Below are 12,517 nucleotides of genomic sequence, written 5' to 3'. Positions count from 1 at the left end.
TAACAATGAAGCATTGTCTAGAGCAGTGACTAAATTGCTTGTTAGCCATCCCATGATTTAGATCTGCAGACAAGCTGTAATCCATTCAGGAGATGACACCACTATTGTCTGAATCATATTTTCTTTTATAAATCTATTACTACCCATGACGTGGTGTTGAGGTGTTTTGAGTGCAAGGAACATGCTACTCCGAAACCTGAGGTTATTGGTTAATCCCGTGGTTATTGGTTAATGTTGGTTCTTAGGATTAGTCTTGTGCACCCAAGAACACCTGCATTTGGTCCAGTTTGCACCAGAGCTGACAACTTACAGAAAAATGACCAACACAATAAGAGGACTTGCAGAGTTCACTGGTACGGCCAGCGTGGCACATACTATAAAAATGTATATCTATCTCTCACACATTCCAATTCATTGCACCGCCAAGCATCGAGTCTCATAACACGATAACTGCACCACATTACATGGAAAGACTTTTCACATACGCTTAAAACTATTAATTGTTGCCCTCTCCTTTCCATCGAATGAGCCTTTCATTAGCTCCCATCATCTGCAGGTCTCCTCTAAATATATCCTACACTAAGCAACATACGTGTCTGCCTTATTCTCTATTATTGTATTTCTGAAAATTGCCCACACTTCAGTTCATCAATCTCATCCTTTTGTGATAATGGGATGTTGGAGTTCCGGCCCAGTTTGGAACCAATGGCTATTTGCTCTTTGTAGTCTGCACTAAGTTAGAGCCCTCTAGTGACTAGCAATGTGTGACAGATGTATCTGATCTTTACAGACCTTTCAAGTTCGTATTGAGTGGTTAGTTATGTGGGTCGGTACAGCCTGTATCTGTGCCCTCTAGTTGGCAGCAAGATTCCACAGACACTTTTGTGCATTATATTGAAGAGCTCAGGAGGTGGGCAGTACCCAGAGGTAATAACCCTCCAAGGGACAAATAACAGTGGTGGTTAGTTGCTTACTTAGTGGTCTGAAGGTAGAGGGGCAGGGACTATGGGCCGAAATCCTTTCCAGGCCCAAACAGGCAGACCACCAAACCTGTTCCCTTTTACCTAGATGCCTTAAAGGAGCTACTCAATTGGGAAGGAAAACATTATTTGTCAGGACTAAGGCTTCCATTAGATCTAGGTCACCTAAGAATCGGGTGACTTGGACTCAGCATGACCCTAGCAGTTAGGTGTCCTGTCTCCACTGGCAACCCTGGCAGTCACAGATGGGGCAGATTAAAGCTAGGCCCAATTTGGAATCAATGCACATGTTTACCAAGTGGATCCCCACTGTTAGAAAACACAACATTATCTGGAACGGACATAGGGGAAATGGGATCAAGTTGATCCAGATCTTAAACAAATGCTCAGAAACGCATTTTAAGCACAATGCCTTCAAATATAGGCTTCTTTGTGGTCGATGTAAACTGCAAATAGGCAAATAGTTTTACAACGAAGCCCTGTGAGGCCCTTTAAAATGAAACTCATTTCTGTGTCCCCGCTTCCTCAGGGTTGGGCAGGCAGTGTAAGTACATCAGTCCTCTGCAGCACAGCACCACTGCATGTCTGCAGAGTGATCGCTGGTTGTTACACGAAGCAAGAACACTACAGTGAAAAAATATCCATCTCTCCATGAGGCAGTGGGAGAAGAAAAAAAAAATGGGAACTGGTTATTTATAAAACTATTTCTTACACATAGTGATTACGGTGGAAGAGGTTAGTCTGCTTCGAAGCACTTCCATGTTTATCATTTATGTTTCCTGGTGCACAAGGATATAGATTGTTTTGGAGTGGATTGCATGATGTAATGCAGTGGGTGGGAAAGTATTACAACTTGAATCTCTGACATATCAGCCAAAGACAACATCGGATGGATGGTCTATGATAGACGGTTTAAATTGTTTATCTAATGTATTACTGTGATTATTAATTGTCTTGTATATCTGGTCCCAAATAATTACTCGCTATGTTCAGTTTACGAAGGGAAGGGGATGAAAAAAAAAAAGGGGGAAAAATATATATCACATGTTCAAACTATGCATATATCGGACTATGTATATATTTATAAAATTATTTGCCTGTATTGGAGGGTGGGGGGGGGGTGGTGGTGGGATAAAAATGTTAAAATCTCAATAAAGAACTGTTTAAAAAAAAAAAACAAAGACAACATCCAATATATCTAAGGTGACAGGATCTGGTGCAGCGACCAGACCTGTCGACTCAGGTTCCAGGGATCAGGGTTCGAGTCTCGGCAGTGGTGCACCATCCTGTGATTCTGGGCAAATCACGTATTCTCCCCATGCCCCTGGACAGCACCTGGATACCCTCATGGGTGATAAGCAGCACTATATATGTCTACAAACGTTTATCTTTTGTAAGATTCTGACCATGCACATAGACACCACTTCCAACAAAATTCTGACATTCAAGCCTGTTTGTGTTTTTAGAGTGGTGATTTGCTTAGGCCACATTAGCTCATGAATTAATATCAAAACGTTTGTGGTAACTTTGAAGATCATACAAATAAAGAGTGCGACACTTTTTTCTCTCCGGCTCTATATCCCACAATTCAAAGTCAGTGGGTATAAAAATTACCCAACACTATGCCTTCTGATGATGGCAGACCGCAGACTTATAAGCAGTTGTTTGTCAAGGCATCCCTCAGCAGTTGTGAAGGAAGGAGAGAGGGAAATGAAGTAAGACTTGAACGAGGAGTGGTCTGCAGGACAGGTCAAGCCTGGGGCTGTTCTCCTTATAACTGTCCGTTATCAGTAATCGCGCTTGCAAAGGCTTCTTGGATTCAAGTCGAGCACGATTCTAGAAAATGTACAGTAGGCCTCAGGAGATGTCCTCGTCTGATTACAGTGCGGAAATGTGTCTCTGAGATACAGCACCCATTGCATTGCTCGACCTACGTGCTTGCAAAGTTCCTTTTCATCTGTCTTGTGGATAAAGCAATTGGAATGGTGACAGTGAAGTCATCATGAATGATTGCGGATGGGTCTTAAACTGCAGATAAAATGAGACAGAACTCAGAGATGAGGCTACCGTGTTATCCTGTCTCAAGGCTGCCCAGCATAGATCCAGGAGGGTCAGATCAATGCCAGATTTTCGGGATGAGCACTAACAACGTAAACGATTTTCATTTAGATTCATTGTACAAATTGTGTTATCGTTTGTGGAAAGTCTGAACATCTAGCACGGTTCCAGTCCTCCTGGACATACACTTGAGACGATCATCTAGCTATCAACCCGACTTTTCTCCTAATCCAGTCTCCCATTTGCTGTGCTTCTTCCCTCTTTTCTCCATCTGCTTCCATTTGTGACCTTGGCATCACCTTCAAAAAGGTTTACCTCGTGGGTCCGTGCAAGACGAGGGTTCCTTGTAAAAAACATTTAATATGGTACTTTATTTGGGGTTCATTTGAAGCGAACGAAGACTGCAACTTCCATAGTGCAATGGTGTGAGATTAAATCCCAGGGCACTTCCTCTTCATTTTGCTATGCTGTAATATTTGATCTTAATCTCTGCATCTCTCGCCTTTCTGCTTTTCAACCCCGCAACTCTTCCAAAGTCCACTGTGCGCGCCTCTCTTCCCTTGGGAGGCTCTCCTACTGGTGCTGGAACACCCAACGCCTTTACCCACTGTTGTGCTCCTGCACCTCTGTGTAGGGATACTACAGTGTTGAGTGATGTAAACAGTGCTCTGACACCAACATAATGGATAAAATAGCTAAGCCGGCATCAAGTCCTTAGAGGTTCTGCTCTCCTAGGGGGGAAATGATGACATAACTCGATATATGTAAACCTACAGGCGCATTTCTTCATACCATTGGCAGCTTTAGTGGTTCGAGGAAGGAGAGAGAAACTAAAGGGGCCATTTACTAAGATTTTGCAAAACGGCGCAAAATCTTCTTTTCTTAATTAACTTTCCAGCGCTAAAGAAGTGCATTGTGCTGCTTCGCATTACTTAGCGCCATGCGGGCGTATCAAGGGTGGTGCATGTGTGTTCCCATTCAACCACCCACGGTCTCGCACGCTAAACCCAATTTACTAAAAACAGTAGGGTTTAGCGTGAGAAATCTGCGCCGTTTTCATCTATTCGCATGGAAGGAGAAATGCTTTCATTTCTCCTTCCTTTTAAGACTTTGCATAGTATTTTGTACAGGAAGGGTATCCTTCCTTTATAAAAACCTATGCTAGACTCATGCACACACCCAGGCGCTAAGGTGTGTGCATGGCGCACGGCAGCTGAAATCAGCGCCGGCGTAAGGGAAAGGGGAGGAGAGAGCCATATATTTAAAAAGATGGCGCTCTCCTGCTTCCTCCCTGTCATGCAACGCAGCGCAGCCTTTTGCGGCCTGTGCTGCGTTGCGTGGAGATTTTGTAAATCTCCACCTTGGTCTGTTAAACAAGAAGAATTATTAATTTGTAGCTGCTTTTTGAAAATGTTACATGGTGTTGAACTAATCTACAGGTGTGATGTTCATAATTTTCATTAAAATGACTTGGTATTAAGTGATCAACATTTGGCCGGTCAACTGTGTGAAAAATGTATGCAAGGTATCCCTTGCATACAAAAGCCACGCAAAAGCCTCCCTCCATGGATTTATTATTGAGTACTGTTTTCACACGATGAAAGTTGCTTATGCAACCCATACAAACATGGAACACATCCAGTTTCACAGATCTTGCATAACATTTTCTGCTCGAACCAGTTTCTAGTGTAAAGTTTAAGAATAACAAATATTACGTAAAACACACTAAACCCAATAATTGTTATTTATATGAGATGATGCAGAGTGAACACAAATATGCTGAAGACTACTCCTAATTAAGGGTGTGACAAGTTCCCCAAATTGGCTTTCATGGAATTTTAGAGACCTGCACTTATTTTTCCTCATCAGATTTTGACCCAGGGCAAGTGAGTGAAAAACACACAAGGTAAGGTGGAGAAAGATGGTATATTGTGCGAAAGGGAGACCTCAGCAACCTCCAAGAGTGACATAAGGGGCCAGAGAGTGTCTGGAGGTGGATGTAAAAGGTGGAATCAAGGCTATACAGGGTTGGTATTTGATCTTCGATAGCCCCGGCCGCAGGCTTTTAAACAAAACTTTGAGCCCCAGCTCTTATTCTTTTACAAATTAGGCACTGAAACTCTGGCTGGAGGGAGAGTGTACCATTGTCTAGATGCCTGGTGACAGCAAGTGCTGCAGCCTTGGTGGTAGGAGTGAATTTAACATGCAAGAGATGGAGCTGAAGTTAGGTTAATTTTCCTATGTGGTGGTTGTAATTTTGCAGATAAAGTGACCATGTTGAGACTCATTTTAGGAGAATGTCCGCTCCTATTCTAGTCAGTGACTGCCACCATGGCTCAGTGGTTTAAATACACCCTTAGGATGCAGGACCAAATGAAACTAACCAGTCTGTCTTCTATTTCTTTCAGTGGCAAGGCGAGACGCAGGAGTTCTGCCCCAACGCAAAGGTGGTGCTGGTTGGATGTAAACTAGATATGAGGACAGACGTCAGCACTCTACGGGAGCTCTCCAAACAGAGACTTATACCGGTCACGCACGAACAGGTGGGACTTCTTCTCTTGCCACACATCCCCTCTGTGGTTTGGTGCTGTTGACTTCAAGTGCATGTATTCCATACGAAATTATGCGCAGAATAGCATCCTGAAGAGACTTTAAGTCTTTATTTAGTGGTTTGTGTCATCAAACACCCCTCCTCTTGGTTACAAGCGTTCAGTGTTTAGTATTGTGTTTAAAACTAATTGTGGAGATGATCAAGTTCTCGTCATTTGTTCATCGAAGAGTCATGGCTGTCTCTCACGTCTTTGATTCCGGACATGTCAACATTTTTATTATGAAGGCTATTTTCTTATATTTCGAGTTACATGGATTTCGCAATTTTTTTTGTTGCCAGTATGTGTATGTACTATATCGCATAGTATTTACCTGCAGGTTCAAGTACAACGTGTATCGAGAGACATTTACTGCTCAAGCCAGTAGCCTGAAGACATCTTGTTTGGCTTTTGCATGCAATATATACTCTCTCGTTCGATTTTCATGGAAATACTGGCCAAGTACATTTAAAAAATGCATGCCATTTTGTGTAACTGTTTTGTCCCCCCTAGCCCTTACACATGAGAGGAAAATTCTTCTCTCGTGGCTCGAACTGACAGACCCAAGCACTTACACAGAGTAGGCTGCTAAGTGTCCACAAATTCACTTTTTGGTCAGAGTAGGTAGAAAGGTCAATGTAAACGCATCTGCACTTGAGTGTAAGCTCTGTGTATGGCATAGTCAAACTGCCCTTCTTCTATAATATAGTTTTCACCGGAGTGTTTTTGATTCTTCCCAATTTTTCCAAATAAATGAATTGAGTAACAGGGAGGTAAAGTGACTTTCTCCTGATCACGCCATTTGGTAAATTGGGGGCAGCTGGATTCAGGATTCTGGTTTCACAATTCCGCCAGACTGGGCACTGTATTTCAAAATTCTCTCAGATGCACCGAAGGGTAGTCCTCAAATGTCTCACTGTATAGGCCCAGCTTAAAGAGGTGTGTTTGGAACCGCCTAGGAATTTAGATTTGTGCGGCATTGCATTTCTTTATAATTCACCATTTGATAAAACCATCCTACAGTGCCTACTCAACCCCCCACAGCCTCCAAGCGGGTATTGGAATATGTTTCTGTAGCACAATAACACGGAGGAAGTTGGCACAGTATTGCAGTTTAGCAGCAGTCCTGTTTACTGAGAGCAAAGTCAACCTGTTTTTTCCCAGCTGTTCAATGTCCTTGGGGGGGATCTTTGGAGTCAAGCTACTGCAGAACGAGAAAGTACAGGCTCTGACCAGAAGCATCGGCAGCCACAAAGACCTCGCAACGCTGGACCATTGCATATGCAGAACCATTGATCCCATTCATCAGAAAGTTGTGCTTGGCACTTCTTGGAACTCTGGTCCCTCTATTATCGAAATTAAAGTTTCTAAGGGAAGTTAGTATCCTATCCACAATATAAAGCTACGAAAGAGGAAAAACAAGAAACCACAAGCACTCATAGGGTTAAAATACAAGGTATTTTTACACTTGAGTGTTAAAAACTGTGTTTAATTTAAAGATACGCTATATAAAATACGGGAAACGGCCACTACAACGCGGCCGTTTCCACGAATACCTTAACCACGCATGCAGTACAATGCATGCGTGGTTACCACGAAGCCTTTACCACGCATACCTTTACTACGATGTTTGTAGTAAAGGCATATGTGGTAAAGGTAAAAAGTGAAAAAAGGTGGACCCCCCCAAAAAAAACTCACCAGAAGTCACGTCGGGATATGCAGATAATCAGCGTCGTTTAAGAGAAAACGGAAAAAAACTTCCGCTTCCTCTTAACGACGTATGACGTCACCACGCAAGTATTCGAGGAAAAGCTAATGCATAGAAATTCCATTCCGTTGTAACGCATGCGTGGTAAAGGCATGCGTTGCAACGGAATGCGTTGTAAGAACATACAACCTATAAAATACGCAATAATTACTCCTCATGTAAATGGAGTTAACTGATGAACTTTAGGGAGAAGTTCCACAAATTTTTTTTTTCACAAAACCCAGAATTATCTAGTCTTTTTTTCCAATGTAACTTCTATCCCTTTTTTCCAATTTTAACTGCATAAATTGAACCACCGCCTCCCCTTCTTTCCCTGTCTTTTCTGTTCTCTAACATATTTCAATAGGAACAATGCACATGTGCCTGTTACTCCCGGCGGGCACTAATTCCATTGCATATAGATAAAGTAACGAAATGGAATATTTTGGATGAAATTTCACCATTAAGTGACTTCTCAGCTGGTGGCAGAGCAGCATGTAGGGAAAGTTGGAGAATTCCGTGACTGACCGCTCAAAAATATCAGGTCTTCCTCATAGCAAACCACAACCCCAGGCGATCGAGTGATGTAACAGACTCTCTCCCAACCCTACTAGAATATCAAATTTCTAGACCAATCAACCACTGATTAAAGATGAACTCCACCATGAGTTGACACATTTTTTTTAAAGTACACAGGACTGAAGGAAACCAAATGCTCTGTGTTGAGGGAGGGCGAGGATAGTACAGGTTTCACATGGAAACATTGGTGTGCTAAAAAAATGTAAACCAGTGCCTATGCACACAGAACAAATCCCAGCAGGCAGGAATGCATACCAACAAATGTGGGACACCTAATCCCTTCGCAATAAAAGTCAAACCCTGCCCCATACACATTGAATATTCTTAAAGGTCATGCGGAAAATTTTACATTTACCTTATAAAGCCAAAGGCCCTGTACTGTCGGAAATAGTGGTGATGAAATGTCAAGGCAGCGAGATGTCGCTTTCTGGTCGGATATATTTTTGTCACATGAAAAAAAGGAGAAAGAAAAGAAAAATTGAATTTTCTGTCCGCTACCGGAAGCCTCCTAGTGGAATGATTATGCGCTTTGCACTATTACATGCTTGCAAGAAGGTTCAGTGTGTTCGCAGCAGCATGCTCCTCTGGCGAGTTAAAGATCCAATTCTACTGGATTGTCTGGCCAATGCATCTGATACCTGTCCGCTTATTACCCACTTGCTGCACTTAGTGCAAGTACTTCATATATTCAGCATCCTCCGTTGAATATTCAGCGCTGGCCGAGCAGCGATTCCAATCATGGCTAAGACTGCGATAAGCAGCGAGGAGTTAAAATTACTTTCTTCTCCCTGCAAGAGATGATTGCTTGAACTTGATTGATCTTGCGTATAAATTGAGAAAATGGCCGCTGAGGCGGGAGGAAAAGAAAACCGAGTCAAAGGCAATGGCTTTCGCTCTTCAGGTCTGAATGTGTCTTACGCACCAGACCGGAAGAAGGTGTTTAAATGTCATCTGCAAGTGGCAAAATTGTGTTCACTGTCTCTGCTTTGTTTTAACTTTTTTTTTCTCTTAACGCCTTTACCGCAGCGGCAATTCAGCCGAGGTGCGGGTGTTCTAAAAGGTGGGCGTGACTGCGATGGCCAGCGGTCGTTCGCAGCACCAGGGAGGGAATGCTCCTGTCGGCCGTTAGCCGACGGGAACACAGAAGGGGTTAAAATAGGAAGGGCTGTACCTGAGGGCTGGTGAAAATGGGATAAAAAATCCAGTGCAGTAGTATAGTCATAGCCACGGGAATGATGCAATTTTGCAACTGTGGGTATGACACATTTGCAAAATAAAAAAAGTTACAAAAAATGGAGTATGCAGTTCCTAAAGAGGCTACAATGACTTTGGAAATAAGTGCAAGTGACTGGCTACCAAGAAGGAGCATGGGGAATTCCTCCTTTCGGATTTAGGGCCCTCACACACCCAGCTCGCTGGGTGTCATGCTGCATCATTAGGCATGCTCCTCATCAGGTCGGCGACGGGCACCCTCAGTGGGGCCTCTTTGGCGGAGATCTTTTATCCTTGGTGTATGGTGAGTGCGTGTAAGGGGCCCTAAAATGTAGAAGTGTAGTGTAATGGTGTCTAAAAAAAGTGAGTTAAAACAGGGAGAGGGAGGGTCAGGGCAACTAATTTAATAATCCTGTCTCCCACCCTGATTAAAAGGAGTGATGGCGACTGTCTATGGTAATGTTATAGCCAGCTGCTCACTGTGTCATGCGGTCAACATGTTTCTTGCCCAGGTTGTCCCCTAGAGGATCAGGCGCCAATTCTTCAGGACCTACAAATAAAAGTTGAAATCTACACTACGTGGCTGATAATGAGGTGTAATAACCTAGATATTACCAGTTTGGTGGCACCAGCGGCATGTGGTGTCCGTAGGTGCGGTAGTCAATCTAGGAATAGAAGAGCACAAATATAAAAACAAAACAGTCACTTAAACATAACTAATCCTAATAGGATTGTCTTATCGCCAAGTATGTCACCAGTATCCATAAATTTTGCCAAACAATGTAATGCTAATTTGATATGGAATAGTTGAAGCAATGCAGTGCAGTGATGGCGTATAATTACAGAGCATTTGGCACATTAAAAACCAAGGCGGTAATCGGGCAGAAGAGCAACAGAAAAACAGACAGGTGGACGCGACGCTTGTCACAATAAGTATAGTATGCAGCCACTCACCTATGTTTTATACAAGACTAGCCCCATCGGGTGGCGGCATCAAGTGGACACGTTCATCCAGCGTGTGTCCTAAAAAGAGGAGAGGGGTGTGAGGAGGGGGGGGCGGTTTTCCGGTGGGAGGGTATTGCAAAAGAACCACAAGTTAATGAGAAATGCATTCAAATAACAGACTGAGATGCGGTGGACCCAGCTTTAAGTAATAGCATTAGTGGTGCAATACACCTGTGAATGGTGAATCGTACTGTATACCTTGCCAAGGCAGCGCACCCCTGTCTAGATGCTTGTAGGTTGGCGCACAGACGTGTCCCCATCGGAACGGGATCCAAATAGGGGATCTAGCGTTCCACTAGGGCGAAACAGCCCGGCGTTGTGTCTGTCTGCAAGTAGGACGACCAGAGCCCATCGCCCTCAAGAGGTACGTTGCTAGTTCCCTAAAACGTAGGGAACATTACCGTAGTCAGCGCGATGTCCGCTGCTAAATATCTTAAGCATTGGTGGGTCTTACCTCTGTAGCTGCAATGAAGTGGTCAATACTCACAGTAACTCGCGCCCCCTCGGCGGAGGACCTAACTTGTATTGTTGGTTCCGGGAAGGTAACTAGCCAGCCCGGTTCCTGCTGCTGTTTTGCCTGGAAATGGCGCACAGCGAAGAGCGTCAGCATTGCGGCGCGAGAGATGGACTGCTAACCAACTAGCATCATTAGGAGTGTGAGTGGCGGCCATGATGAAGGAGGAGGAAGCTTGTAGACGGGGGCGCCATCTTAGAGTGATATTTAAGAAGTATGCTAGCACACCTTGTAAGGATGCATGACAGGGATGGGATCTTGGTTAGTCTTGAGAACGGCTCTGGTTGTCCAGGATGTGGAATGTAAGCTAGTGATCTAATATTATTAGAAGATTATTTCCTGTTGTGCATTTGTCGTTTGCTATAATGATATCCGACGCTCGTAGCAGTCGACTGACTAATTAAAAGTGAGTCCCTCTGCGAAGACATACGCTTAGGAGTAGCAATGTTAAAAAACGAAATACAATGGCCTGATAAAGACTTGGCATACCTGAGGCTATGTGGGGAGGTTAACTAATTAAAAGTGAGTCCCTCTAAGAAGACATATGCTTGGGAGTAGCGATGTTACAAAACAAAATACAGTGGCCTGATAAAGTCTTGGCATGTCTGAGGCTATGTGCGGAGGGATGCTAAATGGACTCAAAATGAGTGGCGCCAAATGCCACAGGCAGTCTAGGAGTAAGAAGTGTGTGTGGCTGTCTCTAATCAGGGTTGGTGTCCGCACAGGAGTGGAGATGTAAATGACTGCAGTGAAGCTGGACCCTCAGAGGTGTTGCTAAAAAGGTAATAGTGTGCTAATTATCTCCCAGATTGGTGGTTATTCAAGGTGCTCCAGGGGATATCCTCGTTTAAACCATTCCTATCAGAGCCCAGACAGTGAACCCAACGCTGTTCAATTCTAAATAGCGCTTCAGGGGTGTTGTTAGCATGTAACACATTTGCCACATAACCCATCATCTGATGTATAATCTCAAATTTTACCCCAAACAATGAGATTCTAGTTGAAATGGATCAAACGTTTCCAAACACGTGCCAACACTTGTTGTTCAGAAGAATGTTCTTTGTATTGGTTGACTGTTTACCTGTTTGTGATTTAAACGCTTACTGAGGTAAAACCTTTGTCCAGACAGTTTTAAAATGGGTAAAAATTACAAAATAAATAAGTGATAGTATAACCAAATGTGCTGCATTATGCCACATAATTTGCCTTTTCTCGCGACACAATTTAATCACATCTGTCTTCTAAGTTGATCCTCTCCTACTGCATAATTCAAGGGCCCTGGTTATAATCCAAATTCTCAAGAAAATAGTTTTTTGACGTAGTGCAGTATTTGTTGTTCTCATCAATGTTTATCAATATAAATACCTACACATAGAGTAAAAAATGTCTCTGAAAGACCATCAAGACGTAGATCTTGCTGTAAGTACAAAAGAATGGGGGACTCCAAATCTCGTAGGCCGTACTTGGGAACACCAGCAGAAGAAGTGACCTCAAATGCCCATTTGCGCTGATGACATCACATAACATTAGGTGTCCTTTGACACTGGTGAAAAGTATTTTTTTTTTATTCACTCTGTTGAAAACTAGAGCTTGCTAATAACCTGGTATAGCTGCAAAAGAACAAAAGTTAAAGCATTATTATTGCAATCAGAGTTACAAAGGAATCCACAGGGGTTCAAAGGACCACTTATGAGCTGAGAGTTCCAACATGTACCAATGAGAGATTGTCTGGTTAACCACTGCATGCGTAATATTTTCTACTTGGATTTACTGAATACAAATGTATCTTATGTGCTGATCCTGAAATCGAGCCAAAAGTCCTAGATCTGGGTCT

General features: G+C 43.2%; 1 protein-coding gene across 1 annotated transcript in view; it reads left to right on the top strand.

Moving 5' to 3' along the window:
* The window catches only part of RND2 (Rho family GTPase 2), a 212,708-nt gene that overhangs the window by 167,402 nt on the left and 32,789 nt on the right, over positions 1-12,517 (top strand). The window contains exon 4 of the mRNA XM_078645316.1: positions 5,447-5,581. Coding sequence (XP_078501442.1) covers positions 5,447-5,581 — 135 coding nt within the window. The remainder of the gene's footprint in view (positions 1-5,446; positions 5,582-12,517) is intronic.

This window comes from Lissotriton helveticus, chromosome 5_1 (assembly GCF_964261635.1).
Source record: "Lissotriton helveticus chromosome 5_1, aLisHel1.1, whole genome shotgun sequence".
In the NCBI taxonomy this organism is placed as follows: Eukaryota; Metazoa; Chordata; class Amphibia; order Caudata; family Salamandridae; genus Lissotriton; species Lissotriton helveticus.
This window is presented reverse-complemented; position numbering and strand designations above follow the sequence as displayed.